At 42.7% G+C, this 23,707-nt stretch overlaps 1 protein-coding gene across 4 annotated transcripts in view; it reads left to right on the top strand.

The window, feature by feature from the left end:
• LOC149182893 (protein PHOSPHATE STARVATION RESPONSE 1-like) overlaps positions 1-23,707 on the top strand; it is a 238,099-nt gene that overhangs the window by 171,388 nt on the left and 43,004 nt on the right. For 3 of the 4 annotated variants that reach the window (XM_089416985.1, XM_089416983.1, XM_089416984.1), the window contains exon 8: positions 9,643-9,703. In XM_089416985.1, the coding sequence (XP_089273111.1) occupies positions 9,643-9,703 (61 nt within the window). The remainder of the gene's footprint in view (positions 1-9,642; positions 9,704-23,707) is intronic. The other variant, XM_089416986.1, reaches the window with a different exon arrangement.

The following is a 23,707-nucleotide window of genomic DNA, read 5'->3' as shown; positions in this document are numbered from 1 at the left end:
GGCCGACCTCTCCACCAACGCGTTTACAATGAAACGAAGCCCCTCCACAAGGTCGGCTCGCCCATTGTAACACGACACTCCACACGCCATATAAACTCGTGGAGACGCCATTACACCCGCACATGTGCCTGCCCTTGTCGCTCCACGCACCATCGCATGTTTTAACCGCATCGCACGGAGGTAAGGACGCGCGCCCGGCTGCCCGATGACTGCAGGACGTTACATCCTCCCCCACTTGAAATCATTGTCGCCCTCGACAATCCTGCTCGTCTCATCAACTTCCTGTTGTACTTCTCGATCTTGTCCTTCCATCTCCAAAGTGAGTCCTCCGATTCCCAATTTTCTTCCTCTGGTGCATTCTTCCATCTAACAAGAAATTCCCTTCTCATGTGGCAACCAACCCCTGTAGTTCTGAGTCTCAAAATCTTCTCCAACTCCAGTCCTGGCTTGTCCACAATCCCGGCTGGTCCTCTCGGCGGTTCAGCTCTCTTTGGATGGTTTGAATCAAGTCTACATCTCTTCAACTGACTCACTTGAAAAACTGGATGCTTCATGTGCATATGGCGTGGAAGCTCCAACGCGTAAGCAACTTCCCCCACTCTCTTCTTCACTCGGAATGGTCCCTCATATTTCCGTGTCAGTTTGCTCGTAGTCCCCTTGGCTAGCTGAAACTGCTCCCCGGTAATCTTGAGAAACACCATATCTCCCACACTGAAGTGTGCCTCCCGTCTTCCACGATCAGCATACTTTTTCATCCTCCTTGCAGCATCGTGCAAGCGTAACCGTGCTAACTCCAAGGTATCCTCCCAAGCCTTCATGAACTTCTTCGCATGAGGACTTCTCGTCACTACGGTATGTGGTGCAACCGACATCTGTCCATTCACCAACTCAAATGGACTATACCCGGTCGCAGAACTCTTTTGAATATTGTAGCTAAACTGAGCAATATCCAAGAGTTCATGCCAATTCTTATGATCAGCTGTCACATAATGTCGCAACTCGCAAGTAGTCCTCCAGCAATGTGTTGATCCTCTCGGTCTGCCCATCTGTCTGCGGATGGTAGCTCGAACTCATCAACAACTTCGTCCCGACTAGCTTGAACAATGTGGTCCAAAATCTCCCTGTAAAACGCGGATCTCTATCCGACACAATGCTCAATGGCATCCCCCAATACTTCACTATGTTCTTAAAAAACAACCCCGCAGTCCGCTCGGCTCCACAAGGTACCTTTGTAGGAACAAAGACAACATACTTGGAAAAACGATCGACCACGACCATTATCCCATTATACCCCTGAACCTGTGGTAACTGAGTGATGAAGTCCATCGAGACACTCATCCATGGCCTCTCTGGAATCGGTAAAGGCTACAACAGTCCTCCTTGCCTCTGAGTATCCGATTTGTCCTGCTGACAAATGATGCACGTATGTACATACTCCTCTACATCCTCCCGCATCTTCTCCCAAAAGAATCCTCTCTCCAACAATGCCAAAGAACGACGCTGCCCTGGCTGGCCAGCCCACGGAGAATAGTGGCGCTCCTTCAAAAGGTGCCTCCTGAGCCCAGATGACTTTGGAACATAGAGTCGGTTTCCAAAGAACAAGAACCCATCTCGTAGAAAGAACTTTCGTGTCTTCCCTTTCTTTATCTGCTTCACTATATTCTGCGCCAAAGTATCGGTTTCAACACTTTCCTTGATCTTATTCTGCGTCTCTTCTGCAATCTGAACTCGACTCCTACTCCTTGCTGCCCGGTCTTCTCCCTCCAATGCTGCAAGTTGTCCCTTCCTGCTAAGGGCACTTGCTACCGCATTGTGCCTTCCCGGTCTATACTCGATAGTCATGTCGAATTCTGCCAAGAAGTCCTGCCAACGAGCTTGCTTCGCAGAAAGCTTCGGTTGTGATGCAAAATAACTTGCTGCAACGTTTTCAGTCTTGACAACAAACGGCTTCCCAATCAGGTAATGCCTCCACACATGAAGAAAGTGAATGATTGCAGTCATCTCCTTCTCATGAACCGGATACCTTCATTCTCTATCCTGCAACTTCCGACTCTCGTATGCCACCGGATGCCCATCCTGCATAAGAACCCCTCCTATGGCAAAATCCGAAGCATCAGTGTGCACCTCAAATGGTCTCTCGAAGTCTGGCAACTTCAGTATCGGTGCTGTAACCATCCTCTTCTTCAAGTCATCAAATGCCTCTTGACATTTGTTCGTCCAACTCCACCTCTTGTCTTTCTTCAATAAGTCTGTCAGTGCCGATGTCACCTTGGAGTACCCCTCTACAAACTTCCGTTGGTAGTTGGTCATGCCCAAAAACACCCTCATCTCATGGACATTCTTCGGTTCAACCCAGTCCTCGATCGCCTTCACCCTGCTCGGCTCCATCCGTATGTACCCTTGACCAACAATATGCCCAAGGAACGGAATCTCGGTCTGAGCGAACACACACTTAGACTTCTTCAAGAACAACTGATTTGCCCTCAGTGCCTCGAACACCATCGCCAAGTGCTTCTTATGATCCTCCATGTTGTCACTGAACACCACTATATCGTCCAAGTATACTACTACGAACGAATCCAAGTATGGTCGTAGAACATCGTTCATCAAAGTGCAAAATGTAGCAGGAGCAGTGTTACTTGGGAGCGGGGAGCGGGAGCGGGGAGCGGGAGCGGAAGCGGGAGCGGGAGCGACCATTTTCAGAAGCTCCCGGTTTGGGAGCGAATCGGGGAGCGATTTTTTAAAAATATATATATTTTTTATATTTTTTAATTTTTGATACATATATGTCAACAAAAACATGTAGAATGATGAAATAGACATAAAAAACATAAAAAAACATAAATTGATCATTGAACCATATCACATCAATCATCTAGAAATTATAATCGTCATCAACCTTAGTAAAATAATAAATTAAAATAACATTCAATTCAATAACATTTATCATCATTGATCACCAAAGTAACAAGTTGTACTTGTAAGCCAAGTTTAACCATTACAAGAAGTAATATCGAAGATATTTCTAAGTCCTAACTTCTAACTGTTAACATGATATGAAATGTTAAAAATTTATAAAATGAAACATGAATAATGAGATGAAATGAAACAACTTTAGTCTTTCACAAAGCATCATATTCATAATTCACAATCATTACCAATGAGTTATAATTGCCAAGGCCCAACTTCAAACTTCAAATTTTCATTGTCACAGTCACCAGTGATATAATGTTTACAAAAAATATCATAATGTCATAATGATATGAAAGAGTCAAGAGTCAAGAGTCAAGGACTCAAAACTCAACACTGAACAGTTATGAAAACTAAAGTGACAAGTCACAAGTCTAATAGAAACTAAAAAAGACAAGTAAACTGTAAATCTACAAGTGGCCCTTGCCACGAGAGTCTCCAGGAGTATAAGTAGGTCTTGGCGGTCTTCTAGGAGTCTCCCGCCCAGACCGACGACCAGAACTAGAGCCTCCACGCGAGGGTGTCGATGGAGGTGGCGACAGCAATGGAACAAGACTCGGGCCCCGAGAACTGGATGGTGGAGGTGGAGGTGGCATGGCTGCTGCAGCTGCTTCAGCTTCATTCCGTACAAGCTCATCTTCTAGTTCTTCCATATGTACAATGCCATCTTCCAAATTGTCGTCCTCAGGGTGATTGTCCCAAATTTTATATGTGGGATCTTCATTAGCCCGATCACAGTAATGGCTCAACAACCTCAAATTGTAGTGCACATAAACCAAGCTTTCTGCTCGGTTTTCGTTGAGCCTGTTTCTTTTCACATTATGTATATAACTGTAGGTGCTCCAACACCTCTCTGCAGAAGAAGAATTTACAACCTGTGCAAGAACTTTCAATGCCAATTTTCGCAAAAGTCCGTCGCCGCCATATGTTTCCCACCATGTGAGAGAATCAAATTTATCTTTGTCGTCCATTGCATGGAAGTTACCATACAAACCACTGCCAGTGAAGTATCTGCCTATTTCAAGGCGCACAGCTGCACATTCCTCCCTGTCAGGCACCAACTTTTCTAATGCATCCAGATATCCTTTAGTTACCTCTCGATCTAAATGGGGTTTGGTCCTAACACCACCCCCTGCTGCAGGTTTGCCCAACCAAGAATCTGAGTAGTATTTTGGCGTAAGGATATACGCCAAGCAATGTAGTGGAAGGTTAAGCCTTTTCCACCGTTGACACACACAATCGTGAATCAGATTGTACAAGTCGGGATCTCTGTTATTAACAATGTCTTTTATTTCCCCCAACATGGTATCCATTTGCTCATACACCTCACCAATCACTGGTTTGTCTGTATCTGCAAACCGAATCATGTTATAAATTGGCTTGGTGAAATCCAATACCTGTCTCACAGTTGTCCAAAACTGCCCATCAAGAGCGGCCTCCTCCACCGTTTCAAAACCTGCAATGTCAGCTACATTTGTAGCCCTTTCCTTTAACACCTGCCAATTTGGACTTGATACCATGCTAGCTAAACCCTCTCTTACCTTCAAAAGGCGCCTGAAGGTGAGGTAATAGCTACCAAATCTAGTCCTCGCAATCTTCAGCAACTCCAATCTCGAGTGACTGCGGAAAAGGCCATGGGTATTGCTATGATTTGTAATAAATTTTATCATTTTTTTTCCTTTCTTGTACAAATCACCAATCCATTGGTATTGTTCATTTTTGTTTTTGACAATATCATGCAACAGAAGGTTCAATGTGTGAACCAAACATCCAGACCAAAATATGTTCGGGTATCTATCCTCAATAATTGCTCCCGCTGCCTTACAATTAGGAGCATTATCAGTGATGACTTGGATGACATTGTATGGGCCAATACGCTCAATTGTTTCAAGCAATGCTTCTGCAATGTTGATAGCGGTCTTGAACTTGTCTGAGTAATCATGTGCAGCTAGAAAAATGGGACCACTTCGGGACACAGCGAGAACACTTATCAATGGCTTGCCTTTTACATTTGTCCATCCATCAGATACAATGGACACCCCATTGTCAGTCCAAGAACTTGTCATTTTATTCAAAGAATGTGATATTTTTGCTTTTTCATGATCAAGGCCAACTGTTCTTGCCTTGTCATACCTAGGGCTCTTGTATCCTTTAGGGGCATCATTTATGGCAGAAACCATTTCGTGCCAATAAGGTGAGCGTAGAACATTGAATGGTATCCCATTTGCATAGAGGAACCTGTAAATTTTTGAATCCACATCATTCCTACACCCCTCATCAAGGAAATCTGATATGGTTCTACGGCGTAAAGATGATGACCCTGAGCCTCCATGTCCATATCCACTGCCTTGGGAGGATGCTGAAGGAGTTCTTTGTGAGCTTTCAAAGAAACCCCTTGATCTTTTTGCTTTGTATTGGGCGTCCTCCTCTTCCTTTATGTATTTGGCTCTATCTTCTGTTGACACCTTGTCGCAAGTTCTGATTCCTATTTGTTTCTCTCCATCCCATGCCCTTTTCCCGCAAAGGTGTCTTCTCAAACGGGTGTATGAGCCTGTGAAATCAGAATTGCAATGGGGGCAATGAAATTTAGTGGTTCCACCCCCTCTCCCTGCTTCAGGCCTCTGAACATATTTCCACAATGGAGTTTGGTCTTGTTTAGTTTTTTGACCCTTATGTTCACCCTCCTCCACATCCTCCTCACTGGGGTTTTCACCTATTTGACTTCCTCCGGCTTCTTCATCCACCTCTTCAGTTTCAGGCCCCCTCCGTTTCCTACTCTCCACCACCATAATAACCAGAAAAGGGACCAGGAAGAGGAAAATGCCAATAAAAATCCCCAGGTCCATCGTGTTTGATGTTTGTAGGGTTTGAGTCTTGAATCTGCAAATTAATTTAGTTTATTGGGATTAATTCATTTAATTTATTAATTTAATTTAAATTAATGATCTTTAAACTCAAACAGGTAAATTAAACTAACCAAACTAACCACCTAACCAGCTAAACTAACTAAATGATTAAGTTACTTACCTCTGCAAGCTTGCTCCTCGCTCCTTGGCACTTGCTCCTCGCTCCTCAGCTCTGGCTCCTTGCTCCTCAGCTCTTGCTCCTTGCTCCTTTGCTCTCAAACTCAAGCTCAATCTCATTGAAATGATTTTGTTTTGGCCCATTGGGCTTATAAATCCAAAAAAATAAGTTAAATTTTTTGTTTTTTTCGGGTCCGCGGAATTTTTTTCCGCCGAATCGCTCCCGAATTTTTAAAATTCGCTCCCGGAGCGTTTTTTAATGCCTGGGAGCGATCAGGGAGCGATCGCTCCCCGATCGCTCCCGGGCATTAAAAAGCGCTCCGGGAGCGCGGGAGCGATCGCTCCCTGAAGCGCTCCCTCACAGACCAGGGAGCGCAATTTTTTTTACGGGAGCGCGCTCCCGAAAATCGCTCCCGTCCGGGAGCGATTTGGGGAGCGCGCTCCCGACCCGCTCCCGAGCCGCTCCCGCCCGGAGCGCGCTTCGGGAGCGGGTTCGAAGGGGGGGGGGGCGCTCCCCCGCATCACTGAGCAGGAGCATTGCACAAACCAAATGGCATAACGAAGAACTCAAAGCTACCATACCTTGTTACTATTGCAGTCTTCTTCTCGTCTCCTTCAGCTATCCGCACCTGATAATACCCATGCCTCAAGTCCAGCTTGGAAAACACTCGGGCTTTCGCAAGCTTGTCAAAGCAATCAGCAACCAATGGCAAAGGATACCTGTTCCTTACCGTCTGCTTGTTTAATGCACGGTAATCACAGCACATCCGTAGCTCATTCGAATCCTTCTTCCGCTGGAACAATACCAGAGCTCCATAAGGGGACCTTGAAGGTCTAATGAAACTTGCCTCAGTTAACTCCTTTAACTGCCGTTTCAATTCCTCCAACTCAGGCCCTGACAACTGATAAGGTGCTTTAGCCGGGGGTTGCTTTCCTGGCTCAAGCTCAATGCTATGGTCCACTGCATGCCTTGGTGGAAGTTTCTTCGGAAGCTCATCAGGCATCAAATCCGCATACTTGGTTAGCACATCAGATATCTCAGCTGGAACAGGCGTCCCCACTCCATCACCTTCGACATCCTTGAACATCACCGCATATGTCTCCATATCTGACTCCTTCATAGCCTTCTCCAAACTTAGTGCCGAAACATGCTGCACCTTGACTTCCCTCCTTTGCCTATGAGTGGGCAAAGTCCAAGTTTGTGACTGTCCAACCAGCACCACCTTATCACAGAAGGGGACAACAATAGCCTTGTTGCCCTTCAAGAAATTCTGTCCGAGTATCACATCAAAGTCGTTCATCTCCATCACCGTGAAGTCCAACTAACCCTTCCAGTCTTTTATCTGCACAGGTACTTCGTGTACCAAACCCGCCACTTTAGCTCTAGAGTTCACTGCCTTGAATTCCATATTCGATGGGAAGATCATCAGTCCAACCTCTTTTGCCAACCGTGTCGTCATGAAGTTATGAGTGGCCCCCGTGTCCACCAGAGCTTGAATGGTCTTGCCATGAACCATCAAGTCCACGAAACCCAGACTGTTCATCCATGATTTCTCCATAACTTTTCCTTGTTCATCAAGCTTCTTCAACCCTGAATCAGCTTCACCTGTCATGAGCAACCCTGCTCTATCAGGCTTCATCAAATCTTTCACGAGCAAACCTTGCTCTGATACCAACTGTCACGCCCCCAATTCTTTTTTCCTTAAATTGGCCGGATGCGGCACCGCCTAAGTTAATAACTTTATCCATCGTTAATTAACTTTACGAACTACGCCTTCAACAATTCATAATAATCATGAATTAACATTATTAATGTGCGGAATCCATTAATAATACAAGAATAATAATAACCCAATAATATAAGAGAAGTAATCTTTTTATTATATATAAGAAAGATTACAATGACCGGGAGCGAACGCTCCACCGACGTTCATAAACACAAGGTTGGGCGCTGCCCGTGCAAGAGCGCACGGCACGCTCACCGCAACCTTCACCCAAAATACAACAACATACAATAACACAAGTTCATTTGCCAACGGGCAGGCGCGCCGTGCACGACCCACGCCCGGCTCAATCCAACTCGCACCAACAACACCGGCGGGCGGGCGCCCTAGCGCACCCTCCACCCGCGCCTCAACCACAACCGACTTCGTGCTAAATCCGTGTAGACTGCCCGGCGGGCGGGCGCATAGAACTGCGCCTTGCCGCGGCTTGCTTCACCCTTCCTTCGCACCTTAGCTCGTAGATGAGAGCGACTTGTGTTCGTTGCAAATGCCTTCCCACATCGCAACACTTATATGCAACTTCGTGTGGAGGTCGCCCCATGGCCGACCTCTCCACCAACGCGTTCACAATGAAACGAAGCCCCTCCACAAGGTCGGCTCGCCCATCGTAACACCGCACTCCCACACGCCATATAAACTCGTGGAGACGCCATTACACCCGCACATGTGCCTGCCCTTGTCGCTCCACGCACCATCGCATGTTTTAACCGCATCGCATGGAGGTAAGGAAGCGCGCTCGGCTGCCCGATGACTGCAGGACGTTACACTTTCTGTGTTGTTTCTTGCTCTTGAAAGTGTACCCGCCTGCAAAGATAAGGCCTCCTTTGGGAGCTTGCCTTCCTTCTCTTTTAATTCGCTGTATTTTATGATGTAAGTGTACTCCAAGTATTTTTTTCCTGATCTCATTCACTGTCCATGATGACTTGAAGCAGGTTTTGTATCTTATTCTTTCCCTTGGTCCAATCTATGATAAGTTGAGTCCTTCAGTAACTGTATTTTTTCAATCCTACTTTCTGAAGCTATTTGAGAAGTAGCCATAGAACAAAGAACTCGTTTTGGTTGTTTATTCCATCCCCAGCTAATCTGTTTCAAACCTATGACACTTCCTCTGTGATTTATTATTCTGGAAGAGCAGAAGGATTTACCAACCTTTTGGTTTGTAAGTTTTATTTAATTTTTCAGTTTTTCCTGTCCTTGATGATAGTTGGCGCATCCCCTCAAAATGTTGGATGATTAAAAAATTGATACCCTGTTTTCATCCAGAAAGATTAGCCATTGACTTTTACATGCTCTAGTTTATTATTGTTTATAGTGTCGTTGAGCTCATTTGGAACTTATTTGCATTGCTTTTCCCTTTATACCTTTTGCTGTTTCTACTTCTACTAAGCTTCGCTGATATGACACAGAATTGCCACCAATTTGATGGGGGGTTGTGGCAAATATGAGCTTCCGTTATATAGTGAGTAATGACAGATCAACCGTTTAATTGCACCCTTAGGCATTTATGGCTAAGAATATTTTAGTTTCCATTTCATACCTTCTTTATATTAGTTTTGGGATATATAATAGTTGTGGTTGTGGCATCAGATGGGGAGTGATGGCTGTTCATTAATGACTACCATATGTGGACGCCATTACCTCACGACAACATTATTGAAAAAGTTTGTGTTTTTGATATGAGAATTTCTTTATTGAATACATTGCCTGTATAGTATATAGATAAACTAGGCTATATGATTATATTGTGTGTGCTGCAGGATTGAAATATGTAGGTCATTTTATCATTAAACGTATATCTGAGTTGGATGTTATAGACAAGAATATTATGTTTCATATTATCTGAAATTTTTGTCATCCTTCTGTAGCAGGGAATTCAGGAAAAGCGAGGGATTCTTCTGATATTTTGCCATCATTGGACATGAAAACGTAAGGTTCATTTGTGTTTTTAGAGGTGACCTCGACTGCAGGTTATCGTTGCTTTAAGTAGTAGAATAGACCATCTATGACCGCATGTTATCTACGTGGTTTCTAAAACTGAATGTTTTCATATTCATAAAATGGCCTTTTTGAAAGAAAAAAGCTATGTTTGCTTGTGAAATAAATTTGATCAGGCTTTTAACACTTATTTCTGGTGTCATATTCCAATTTTTTTTTCCTTCACCATGGTGGCATCCCTCTTCTGTTTAGCTACCAAGTTTCCTGAAGCAAACTTAAAAAATTGCTGTTAGAGAAATATTTCTGATACTACTAGAGGCTGGCATTTATTTTATATTCATAAATGGATGTTTCCAGCTATATGAACTTTGAAGACACGAGAAGGTGGGACAAGGGTTGGCATCATTGTCATCTCTAGCGGATAATTTGTGTTGCTGTCATATTTTTCTCTTTTTAACTTCTTCCCCTATGCCCGCCCACAGAGGATCTTGAGATTTTCACACTTTAGTGTTTTTAGCAAATGCATGTTTTTGGCAGCTTGTATCAGTTGAATCCAGTGTTGTGAAAAGCGCGATTAAATCGCTCTTTTTTGAAAAAATTGCGCTTTTTTCCCCGCGCCAATTTAATCGCGCTTTTTACACGAAAAAATCGACTATTTCTTTTTGCCGATTTTTTCCGAAAAAGCGCGATTTTTTTCCGAAAAAAGCTCGGGGTTGCCGGGACAGCACGATTTTATAAATTTTTTTTTGGTTTTTCATTTGATCATTTGGGTCTTTTCATGCAATTTTTTTTTGAAAGAAACAAATAATTTTTGAGTGGGGCAGCTTAATGATCAAGTCTAGGCCCTAGTATGGATATGCTATTCATGGTAATGTTAAATTCTTAAAGTAAAAGTGACATCCTTTTACTTAAATTTTTGACATTACCATGAAATGACTCAGGATGTTTGAGAGTGGTTCCAGCCTCATTGGATTATATATGGAGAAAGTAGAATTTTAGATTTCATTTAAAATCCAGCAGACTTATCAGTTTTTCAGGATTGGGAGATTGTAATGTTTCCAGGTGACACCACCTGCTTGGGCTACCCCTGCCACCAGTAGAGGACGTGGTCTACCTCCTATAGCTCCTACTTCTAGTTCTTCAACTTCTAGAGCACATCAAACTCCACTGCCATCTCCACCAGCACAGGCACCAGCATCTACATCTAGAGGGAAAGGGAAAGCTGTGGCATTTTCTCGCAAGAGGGGTAGAGGAAATCAATAGGATTGACCTCATTTTATTGTATATGACATTATGACATGATGAGATACATTATCATATTTTTTGTTGATATTTTGAGGCTGAGTTGGGACTCAGGAGTCAGGACTTACTATTCAGGACATGATTCAATGTTATGTGTGATTTTATCGCTAGAAATGATATTAAACATCTTATATATTAGTTTTTCTATCATATTTATGTGTCAATGTATTTATTTTATGTTGTAGATGGTTTAGATATTAAAAAAATTGAAAAAAATTGAAAAAAAATGAAAAAAGACGAATATTTTTGTACCAAATGATTTTTTCCTGCTTTTTTTCCGTTTTTTTCCCGATTATTCCGATTTTTTCCGGTTCATTCCCCGCGCCGATTTAATCCCGCTCACGCTTTTCACAACATTGCTTGAGTCCATCCAGTTAGAATATAAAACATAAACTAAGCAATTGATTACAAAAATATCACACCATTAGAATTTACTAAGGCGAACTCCAGTATTAGCTTCACATGAAATGAATCCATTATAAGAGAGATTACGATTGAAGCCCATAATATATACCGTTGAATCTCGATAGAATTATGTTGTAAGCAAGCAATAATGTTTAAATAACTCCCCTTGTTTTGGTTAAGGTGTCATGCAAATTTTATTTCCCTTTTTTTTGTTTGTGAACTGGCATAATTGGCAACTGGGCCAGGCTCCTACTTGCGTGACATGGGATCAATTCTGACCACTACCACTATAAACTCCAGGCATACCAACGTGACCCCTTGTGCAGCACACAGGGCTAATCAGGGGTTTGAACCAGCGACGTTTCAAGGAGTGCCTTAACAGTGCACTATCGCCAACTGATCTACACCCCGGGGGTTCAGATTTTATTTCCTTTTAAAAAACTTGTAATTCAATAATATTTAATCATCTGGTCTTGTGTTCAGAATTTAAACTTGAGCATCTTCTATAATAACAAAATGTGATCCGATAAAAGTAGGATCTAATATTAAATTTAAGTAAGAGAGATACAGAGGGATATGATGTGTAGAAAAGGTCGATGGCCCAGGGGCAGGAGCCCCAGCTCTAGCAGAACCTTGTTCAACTCACAACGATCTATGGGTCTGGTATTTCATCGAGGGTGTAGTAGCTAGTTTTTTTGATAACCTCTTATTTGATGATGATGTGGTTTACTCCAGGCGAAGCAATTCTAGAGATCTCAGTCCTGTTCTGGTGTTCATTCCTGTACAGAAATTCTAGAGATCTCGGTCTTCTTCTGGTGTTTATTCCTGTACAGACCAGTGATTTGACTATGATGGTGATGATCAGAGCTCCCCAACAATGAGATCATTTGACCAGTGCTTTGCTGGCCATGCTGACCTTTCTGCAGATGTCAAGAATGTTTGTTCTGTATCTATCCTTGAATACCCAACATCTGTGGAACCTGCTAGCGAGGAAATAGCGATGAGAGGAAGAGATTAGCAAATTGAATGAGGAGGTCGAAATGGCATTAAACACCTCTTCTTGCCTAGTGATCGAATGCCATTTTTGATGAGATTGATTCAGCTCCAAAGTAACTGCATGAAGGTAATACATTTATTCTGATTTCTGAACGGTGATATTATCCATAATGTTTTACAAAATTCTTCTTGTGGTAGTGCAGAGGTCCAACCTGTGCCATCAGAGGATACTAAATGTAAAAAAGCCCTGCTCTGAAATCTCTATATCAAGCAATGTTAGTGAAGAACAACCCAAATCAGTTGAGGAAAAGTTCCAGTTCTTTATGAACAGAAATGCTGAATATGCTGAACAAAGAAAAACATTGCAACAAAGGGAGCGATCCTTTACATTTTACGCAAGATTTGGGATTATGATGCTTTCAATAAATGGTGTATCCTTAATTGGGAGGCTAAAGGCATCTCTCTGAATGCTTACTGGCCAGTTGACTAGGGTCCAAATATTTGTGCCTACTACTCAGACCCTGCTGCCAGATTCATCCTGCAGTATGGAATGTGGAATATCGCTGGGTCTTCGACCTATGTGCTGTCTTGGTGTGATATCCCCTCTAATTAAAATTACCAGTCAGCCACACCAATTTTGCCTAAGATTATTAAAATTTGGACTCACAACTTAGGAAAAGTGGGTAAATGCAAAGGAGGCATAATTTTTGATTAAGAAGGGACCCACTATAGGAAAAAGGAGAAAATCGTGGCATTAGTGGGATGTGGGGGCCACTCTAAGAGGGAATACACACCCCTTGGAGAATTTGATTTGGAGAGAGAAGAGGGAAGAAGGGAGTTCGATGTGGTGGAGCCCACAAGGGAAGAAGGGGGTAGAAAATTACAAATAGAAGGAGCAGCACTCATTTTGGGACATTTTGCTCATTTGACAACCAAACCATTGTTTGCTCAAGCGGAAATCTCACCCTACCTTCGGACGACTTTGAGTACCATCCCTAGGAGGAGTTCCATTTCACATTGCAGAGCTGTTCCAGTGATTATTCAGGGAAATTTGTGGGTCTTTCTCAGCAGACTGGACGCAGTAAGGGAGTACACTCTCCTAGGGAAAGGCAATTGTTGGGCAGTGTTTTTGTTGGGCTTTTAGGGAGAGGATTGGACTCCAAATTGCTGGAGTTTTGGGGGCTGATTGGGCATGTTTCCGGAAGGTCTTTGTTGTAGCTTCATCACCCCTTCCCAGTGACTGCATGGGCTTGTGTAGAGGCTTTCCTTGAGCCACACGTGGGAGTTGAGAGGATGGGAATTTGGAGCTGAGTTGGAGCAGACATTCAGGGGGGAATTTTGCTAGCATTTGGCCTCAGTTTTGGAGGGCAGAACAGTGATTACTTCAGGTGGGCCAAAATTCTTGGTCATTGGGGGAGCACGCAGAAATTGGGGGTAATTTCAAGGGTCATAACAAGGCAAAACCCTTTCTGGGTTATTTGAGAGAAGACCGGGGTTAATTCCCTAGAATTTTCTGAGTAGTAGAAGTGGTCCAAGCAGCAGATTCTTCCAGCCAGTAGTGTAGTTTTACCGTTTTTCTGGGGCAACACAGGTCATTGTAGGGGCTTCTCTTCAGCACTCGGGCAGTGGTTTTTCATCCCCTGGGACTTGTATCTTGCCTAGAGCAAGCCCAGGTGCACTCACTCCATTCTGATATTGTACCCCCTTTGAATTATAATGAAAATGGTCCATATTGGTTCAGTTTTTGGAGCATTCCTGGGTATTTAATTTTGTGTTGCATGTACCTTGTATACTTTGTTTATCACTGTTAATTTTCTGCTAGGAATATTACAATGGTATCAGAGCTCTAATCTTGGCTCAGCTATGGGAGCCAAGAAGAACATTACCTACCAAAGGCAGAGGTACCAGAGTAGGGAAAGAGAGTTAGAAATCACCTTTGACACTGAGACCCCAGAGCAGGTAGTGGAGGAGGTAGATCTGGGGGAGCCGAACAACAAAGAGGAGGCATTGTTTGATAGCCTCTTGAAGGCCCTAACAATCTTTGCCAAGGGCCAAAAGGAGATATTATCAAGCAACAGAATGGGGACAAGGGCATTCATCGAGATTTCCTGTTTGGGGAAATTTTGGGGGATTCCCACCAGTACAACAACTATTCACTAGTGACTCACCCACGTGCTTTTAGTGGGCCAACCAGGACCATTTTGCCCACGTTTTTGCCCTCAGGACTAGGTGAGCAGGGTGGGCAGGACGAGATGCCCATGGGAGACTATTTCTAGGAGTGGCAGTGTATGGGGGATGATTTTAGGGTTGCCCTATCCTTCAAAGATTTCTGCCAACTCAAGCAGCACGAGAAGGGCAGGGGCACAGGGGTTCCAACACATAGAACTCGGAGCTACAATGCACCATAGGGAGGATGTTCCTCCTCACATTTGATGGATCTTCCTAGAGCATAGCTAGGGATTGGGTGGAGAAGCTGGACACATATTTCCAGCTCAGCTGGATGACAAAGGTGGAGGCCATCAAGATGGCTACCTTACACTTGGAGGGAGAGGCCCATGATTGGTGGTTCCATGGGCTGACTACGCTTGGGCATGCAAGCGTGACTTCTTATGAGGACTTCACACGGAGGGTTGTGGAGTGTTTTGACAGGAGGGACCCAGAGGCACACTTTAGAGAGCTTACGTAGCTCAAACAGACTGACAACCTTGAGTATTACATATTGGAGTTTCTGAGGGTGTCTGTGATGGTGCCAGATTTGTCTGATGCCAGGAGTGTCTACACTTTTGTAGATGGTTTGTTTGAGCCCTTACGTGGGTTAGTGAGATCTTGCAGACCAACCATGTTGCAAGAGGCCGTGACTTTTGCCTGTGATTTGCAGGACACAATCCCCAAGACTAGGGCACTGATTGCAACACAAGCTCCTTTTCCTCCTTGGGGCCGTGACATCAAAGCCCTGCCATTGAGAGCTAACTAGGGGCTTCGACAATTATATGAGACTAGGAGGGATCTTCAGAGGAGGAAGCTGTGCTTCACCTGCCAGGAGCCTTGGGCACCAGGCCATAGGTTCACCATGGGCAAGGCCCACTATATTGAGGTCTTCTTTGACAGTGACCAGGAGGATGGTGTAGAGCATGAAATAAATGGGGGTGACAAGGAGCCACACACAGCATGGGGAACACCTCCACCACCACCACCCAGGGGAACACCTTTTGCATTTGCCAGGGGAGTACTTGCTTCATTGCGTGGGGTCCCTAGGTGCTTAACCCTGAGGATCCGAGGCACAATGCGGGGGTAGCATGTCTTAGTTTTGGTAGATAGTGGGGCCACCCACAACTTCATTGACACACAGATGGTAGAGAGGAGGGTTATCGCTATGGAGGAGTTTGAGGGGTTTTCTGTCCTTGTACCAGGGGATAGGACCATGCAGCGTATCGGATGTCCCCGCTTTGATAGTGACCATGGGGAACTATTTAGTGATTGACCACTTCTTTGTGGTTGATGTACTAGACGCCAATGTGTTGATGGGTGTTCAGTGGCTTTACTCTCTTGGGCAAGTGACCACAGATTGGCAGAAGTTAGAGATGGAGTTCACAGGGCCAGATGGGAAGCTAGTTGTTTTGTGAGGCATGCACTCATACCCACCACAGCTAGTCTCGACACACATGATGGAGGCCAAGCTGAGGCATGGGGACATTGAGTTGGCAGTGGAGCTGGGGATTTCAGAGGCTGGGGGTCAACCCCAACCACCACATCTAGATGTTCAGGCCATATTGGACAGATAACCAATAGTGTTTGGAGACATCCCACTAGGGAAGCCACCTGATAGGGGGTTTGAGCACACTACTGAGCTAGATCCAGGGGTGAAGGCAATCATCACGACCCCATGCAGACATCCCAAGGTCTATCGGGATGAGATCGAGCATGCTATTCAAGAGTTGTTGGCACCAGTGTTTTTAAAACCGGAACCGGTGACCGGACCAGTCCACCTAATGAACCGATTTACCAATCGGAATCGGTCTAACTGGGACTGGTTTGGTCTAAACGAACCGGTTTTAGAAAAATACATTAAATAATTAATTTTTAATGAAAAAAACTATTTTTAAGATTTAAAACCATGATTCCAAGCCAATAGAGACAAAATATGCAAAGATTGCTCATTTATATACCATGTAAAGGTGAATATATCAAAATGGCACCGAGTGCAATACATATCATCGACAAAATACATAAGCAATGAGGCTCTAAATGGCCTCTAGAGTGCAAAAACAAAGCCTACAAACTATGGGGCCAGTGGCCTACTACAAGACTCAAGTCTACATATATGATAATACTATAATAGTGATCAACATTATCACTTGAAACTTCTCATGAGTCATCATGATCAAACTCAGTTGGTTGAGTCTCGACTCCCAAACTTTGCAGTCACAAACTTCTCTATTGGTTCAGTGACTTGAGTCTCAAACTTTTGAAGGTATTCTGCCCTAATATGCCCTATTATTTCATTTGGTGCTCCACATGGCTTTACATGGCCTCCTATCCCAGCCAAGTGTTGCTTGAACCTGTTAATACCCCCTCATTGAATGGATTTTTGGCAATATTTGCACATCACTTTGCCATTAATCATATCACAATGAGCCCATGCAGTATCTTTGGCTTTTGGAGGCATGATGACTGCTATTTAGCTTAAACTCTGCTGTTCCACTACTCCCGCAAAACTCAACACTCTCCAAGCTCCCAAGCAAACTCACAAACACTCCAAATGAGATGTGTGAGACAAATTAGAGAGAGAGGGGCCTCTTAAAGGCTTGGAGAGGGTGTTTTTGGAGGGTAAGCACCCATAGTTTCCCTCCAAAACCCCTAAAACATAGTCAAAAAGTCGCTTTTTGGTCGCATGGTGGGTGTGCCTCCTAACGGCCTGTTTAGGATGGAACTGGCTGGTTAGGAGCGGTTTAGGGCAAAAAATGGAGAAGTGCCCCCCTTGACTGGGTTTTTTGGCCGGTTTCGACCGGTGGACCTGCTAACTGGTCGGTTAGACCGGTAACCGGTTAGCAAAGCTGGTTTTGAAAACTATGGTTGGCACTGGGGCACATTAAGCCCAACTCTAGCCCCTTCGCTTCATTAGTTGTTTCGGTGAAGAAGAAGGATGAAAGAAGGATGATACACTACACATGTGCATTGATTACAAAAGCTCTCAACAAAAGGACCCTAAATAATAGCTATCCCATTCCCTGCATTGATGAGCTTATGGATGAGCTTATTGGAGCCAAGTACTTCTCCAAGATAGGCTTATGCTTTGGGTACCTTTAGATTAGGGTGAGGGATCAGGATATCCCCAAGACAACTTTCAGGTGTCACTACGACCATTTTGAGTTTTTGGTTATTCTCTTTGGGCTGACCAACGCTCCTGCCACTTTCCAATCCTCCATGAACCACATGTTTTGTCAGCAGTTCCGGAGGTTCTTTGACAATATATTGATCTACAACAGGCCCTGGGAGGAGCACCTGCAACAATTAGAGAAGGTGCTTCATATTTTGGAGGAACAACAATTTTATGCGAAGCTGTCAAAGTGCGAGTTTGGTTTGACAAAGATGCTCTACTTGGGGCACATTATTGGGGAGGATGGCGTGAGAGTGCATGAGGAGAAGATTAGAGCCATCCAGGATTGGCCAGTGCCCCGGAACGTGACTGAGTTAAAGGGCTTTGTTGGCATATGCACTTACTATAGGAAGTTTGTAAAAGGCTTCTCACAGTTGGCTGCACCCCTCACTGATCTGACCAAGAAGGGGCCATTCGCATAGACAGACAGATCGCATGAAGCACTCAAACACCTCAACGAGGTGATAGTAGTTGTCTGGTGCTAGCAATACCCGATTTTACACAGCCGTTCACCTTGGAGTGTGATGCATCAGGTGAAGGCATTGGTTTTGTATTGTCACAGGGGGGCCACCCAATGGCTTGAGAGTTGGAAGCCCCTTCCTCATGAGGGATTATACTCCATCTATGACAAGGAGATGTTGGTCATCATGCATGCGTTGGCCAAATTTCGACATTACTTGGTAGGTAATAGATTCATAGTGAAGACTGACCTTAACAGTCATTGCCACTTTTTGGGGTAGAAGGGCCTCAATAATAGACAACAGAAGTGGTTTAGCAAGATCTCGACCTACGGTTTCGACATAGAGTATGTCCAGGGCAAGCATAATGTGGTGGTTGATGCCCTATCTAAGAGGCCCGCTACACTTTCACTCATTAACATCTGCCATGATTGGAAAGCACAACTTTTGGTGGAGTACCGAGGATCAACGAGCTTGTGAGATCTTGGAGGGTATTCATGGGGAAATTAGCTCAAAATAATTAATTTTGAGCTAATAAAAAAGGGATTTAATGTGAAATTGGAAAATTCCTCAAAATAAATATTTTCAATGGCTAAGATTAAAAGATCATCAAGGATTTATCAACGGGCAAGATTATTTTGATAAGGATCAAGCCAACTAGCCATTATTTTTCCACTTGGAGGATTTATCTATAAATTAGAGTCATTTGTGTCAAAAACCATATGATGTTTGGTAAGAAATTGCTGCAAAAGAATTGATGTAACACTACAGTCCCACTGGGAACGTTTATTTGAATCATAGTAAAGACTTTGGGGTGCAATTCATGGTGATCAATGTTCATTGATTTGTGATATGTGCTGGATACAAACTTTGAAACTTTCCTATATTGTGCTTTTTAATTTTAAAATTTGTTTTTTATTAGATTGGGGATAAAATCATTCTATTGATATATTCTGGGTTTATCTTAGGTGATTTGATTTGCCGTATGTCTAACAAATTTTCTTGAGAAAAATATATAGTATTTGCAGGTTCCCCAATCCTTGATCCCCAAGTTCACGAACTGTGAGCATGAACTGACCTTGTTTGGACTCCAGATATTTAAATGGTTCATCTAACTTCTCTAAGGCTATAATGTGCATTAATTTTCCAAAGTATTTTTAGCCATTTATCAAACAAAATTTCATAAAAATTATTTCTCAAAATTTATCTTAAAACCTTGATATATTTGTAAATTTTGTAAATTATTTTTTCTAATTGGGGTTTTAAGATTTTTGTATATATTGTGGTTTTGGGTATTTGTGAATCTATTTGTGCAGGTGAGATCAAGTGGAGAAAGCTGAAGTAGAGCTAGATTTAGGCCCTTGAGGGTAAGATCTAACCTCTACAATTTTTTGCAGGGCCAACCATTGAAGAAATTGAGAAAATTTTCAGATCTGAAGGAGATTAATTTTTTTGAAGTCGGGGTTTCAATTTTTAGCCTTCCCAGGCCCGGATCTGGCCCCTCCAAGGCCAGTGTCATCCTCTTAGCCCCCTGTGTCAACCTATTATCCCTCTACGTCTGAGTTTTAGGCCTCTCTGAGGCTGGCCTAGAGGCCTCGACCTCCCCTTCTCTTTCCCGCATCTTGTTTTTATGGCCTTTTAGGCCTAGCCCTAAGGCTTAGGGCCTTCGACCCTCCTCCTACCCCTCGCTTTCCCTAGGCCATAACCCTAAAGGGCTTGCCGCTGCCTCTTTGAGGCTTCCTTTATGGTGCCGCTGGCCTAATGGCCTAAAAACCCTAGGCCGTAGCCCATAAGGTCCTCTCGACCCTCCCTTAAGCCAAGCGACAACCCTCTAAGGCTTGTGATAGGCCTTCTTGGCCTTTCCCTCGAGCTGCTAGGCCTCTAAGGTATTTTCCTCTCCTCCTTGAACCTCTTCCTAGCCCTTCTTAGCCTTAATTTGACTCTTGTCCATTTCTAGAAATTTCAGGACTGAATACTTGGTGGGTTTTGCGGAAGAAAGTTGTTCAACGTTAGTGTTTTCAGGTGCAAAACCATTGGAGAAATTTTGGTCAATGTGGGAAATTTTATATACAAGGCCTGCCTTGGGCCTAGGGTTTGCTTTCTAAACCCTCATTTCATCTTTGTTTTACTACAGCTGTAACATATTTTTTATAACAGTGATATAAGTGCCTTATAAACACTTCTAATTGGTCAAAACACTTAAAAATTTGCAAAATAAATTTTTCCTAAATTTTTGGCCACTTGGGCTTTACAAATCTAGCCTAGATCTACATTTTTGCTTGCTGGAAATTTTCTGCATAACCACCGAATAAGATCTGATATGTTCTGAATAACACACTTTAAAGGGCTTAAAAATCATTTTTTTTAGTTTGGCAATCTTATTCTTAGAATAGTGATTGACACTTGTTGTGTCATTGATAGCTCACTGTTTACATCTTTACTTACTGCAGTAACAAGTTATTTCAGATCTGATATAATTCTGAATATTGCATCTTAAGTGGACAAAAAATCACAGTTTTACTTTAACAAGTTGTTGGGCATCTCAGTGATCATATCTAGTTACTATATGCTTGTTGTCTCTTGAATCTAAAGTGATTTTCTGCTGTCATATGGCTAATAAGCACTGAAAATTTTGAAGTATTACTGTTGATTTTGGTTATTGGAAATCTAACATTCGCTTGTCTTATCTTAAGTTATAAGAATTTCCAAATTTTGCACTTATATCACTCACATACAAGCTCTAATCTTCCAATCTCGTTGATATTGAACATTTGAAACCTAATTGGTAGAGCATCTTGAGGAATAGTGATTGACATTTTGTGTTAATAAGTGGATAAGTGTTTCAACTTCCTTAATTATTGTTATTGTCTAAGAGCACCTTGATTAACATCTATCTTATCTCAAGCAATGGTTATTGGCATCTCATTGGCTAATTATTGAATATAGGATCTCTTGTCTATTTTTGGCACTTGTATCATTGAGCACGTGGTCTTGTTTATGGTTATTTTCCAATAAATTGTTAAAGTGCTCTCATTATAAGATAATCAACTTCAAGTACTTGAATCACATAAACAAATCTTAAATTAAGACAGACTCATAATCTTGCATTTCATCCCAAGTGTAGTTGCATTAATATTTTAGCTCCTAGCATAAGTTTGGTTGATAGACTCTTAGGACAACCCTTTCTTATTTAGCTTGAGGTATTCAACCCTTCTTAGTGGTTAACATAGTGACCTTGCAGTCGTTAGAGCCACAGTCTCTGCAGCGCCGAAGGCACTGGGTGGTTGGAACACAGGGGGATGTATCGTTAATGTATCCTTTGCTTGCTTCCCGTTGGCTTACATCCCACAACCTAGTTTGAAGACTATTCTCAAAACAATTAAGGGAAAGGTTCCATTTAGACTATGCATATAAATCTAAAATTGACCAAGATCCTTGCATCACACTTAGATATAAGGAGTTGCATTTCATATAGGTTAGTTAATCATATAAGCAATGGTTGTCCATCCAGTTACTTGGTCATAATTTATAATAAGCAAGAAATTTTGAATCCATAAGGCATTGATCTCAATTTAATCGAATCCTTAATCTTGCTAAATTTTCACCAAATAGCTAGGCCACTGAGTTGTGTCTCTCGGGTAAGTTGGTTCCCAACTTGCTTTCCATCATCTCATTTCCAGAGGGACTTACCCCCATAGCCTGCTGTTGGGAGACAACTAGAATGGAGTGGGCGCGGGATCAGAGAGACAGCCCCTGCCCTGAGCGGTTGTTGTGGTTCCTGTACCATCTGAGCAACAACATTTTCTTGCGCTGTTGCCGGGGATAGGCTTTTTCTGTTCCTATGGGTTACGACAATTTCTCAATCTTTCAATCTTTCCATCTTTCTTCATTCCTTGTCTTGTCAATGCCACAACATTTTTTGGCGCCTTTCCTTTCATCATTATTCACTTTTTCATCACCTTATCCTTTGTACTCTCACTAATCCTTTCATCTTGTTCATTCACACTTTTAGCACCTAGACATTTAGGTTGGTTTCCTGTTTGGGTGGCGACTCCACTTATTCAACCATTCACAAGAGACTACTCTAGAAGGAATTCTAGTAGCTTGGTTAACTCTGCCCTTGATCCTGAAAAGGTTCTAAGAGCTCGGTTAAACAATTTACATTCTAGAGAGGCGCTAAATTTTCTCGGACAGAAAGCCCTCCCTGATCTCCATTTGCTTTTCATCAATCCTCCGAATCAAGACATCATGGGTGACTTTTATAGGCCTTGCAACTTCACCAATATCCAAGGGTACCCTCATGACCTGCCAAATGAATCTACTATGAGCAAGTTGCCAATCGTCTAAGGGAATAATGCCATTAATGCTGAAGCACACATATAAAGAAATTTAACAGTTTCATCCAAAGATTTTCTCATACTACTACATACAACCATGAAGATGTCAGAATGACGCTGTTTGTCCTATCCCTAGAAGATGATGCTCTTGATTTGTTTCATGAAAACGCTGATAATGCCTTTGATTCTTTAAGAACCCTCCTTGATTCATTCAAAGATAAATATGGGGATAGGAGAGAAGGAAAATATTTGGTCAAAGAATTCAACACTATTAAGAAAAGAGAGAATGAAACAGTGGAAGAGTTTAACCAAAGATTCAATAAACTTTTAAAAGATATGACTCAGGACTACAAGCCTCCCAATAAGACAGTTTTGGAACAGTATCTTGAGGCTTACCACATTGAAACTCAATATGAGATAAGACGTGCTCATGCCAATACTTTGGCAATTGCTCAAGGCACAACTGAAGAATTAGAGAAGGACAAGAAAGCCTCAGGAAAATTAGAAATCCCAGTGTTTGAAAGAGGTCAAATCAAGTCTAAGGGGAAAGAAGTTAAAGAAGAAGAGTCAAAATCAGTTAAAGAATTGACCCGATTAGTAAGATAAATGAAGATTGAACATGTCAAACAAATAAGCAAGATGCAGAATCAATTAATAAAGATGGAAAGAATCTGAATGCAGAATATGCTGCCCAGTAATAATAATAATAACAGGGGTAACAACAATAATCCATGGCCAAGAAGAAATCCTCCAAATGATCAAAGGCCTCCTGCTCCACTCAAGTCTGCTAATATGATTGATGAACTTGTTCCTTTTTGTAGACCTTTTGAGAGTTTCCATGAAGAAAGTACATGTGCCTTTACCAAAAGAATCTTGGAGGAAAGTAGAAACCAAAAGAATAATAATGCAAGTCAAGATAACTCCAAGGAAAGTCTATGTGGCGACAAGATTTCTTCATCCTTCACAATCAATACCTTCAATGAAGATAAAGACCCCATTACTCAAGCATATGGTGAGAAGCCATCTCAGGAACAAATTCTAGAACTTGCCAAAAGTAAAGGTTATACCTATCAGAGGAGAGGTAAAGATCCAAATCAAAATAAGAAAGTTCCTTCTGAAA

The sequence above is a fragment of the Pinus tabuliformis genome, chromosome 3_2 (genome assembly GCF_031772625.1).
Source record: "Pinus tabuliformis cultivar Carrire ecotype Pingquan chromosome 3_2, CPIR1, whole genome shotgun sequence".
Classification (NCBI taxonomy): domain Eukaryota; kingdom Viridiplantae; phylum Streptophyta; class Pinopsida; order Pinales; family Pinaceae; genus Pinus; species Pinus tabuliformis.
The sequence above is the reverse complement of the archived record's forward strand: the minus strand, read 5'-3'. Positions and strand labels throughout refer to the sequence as shown.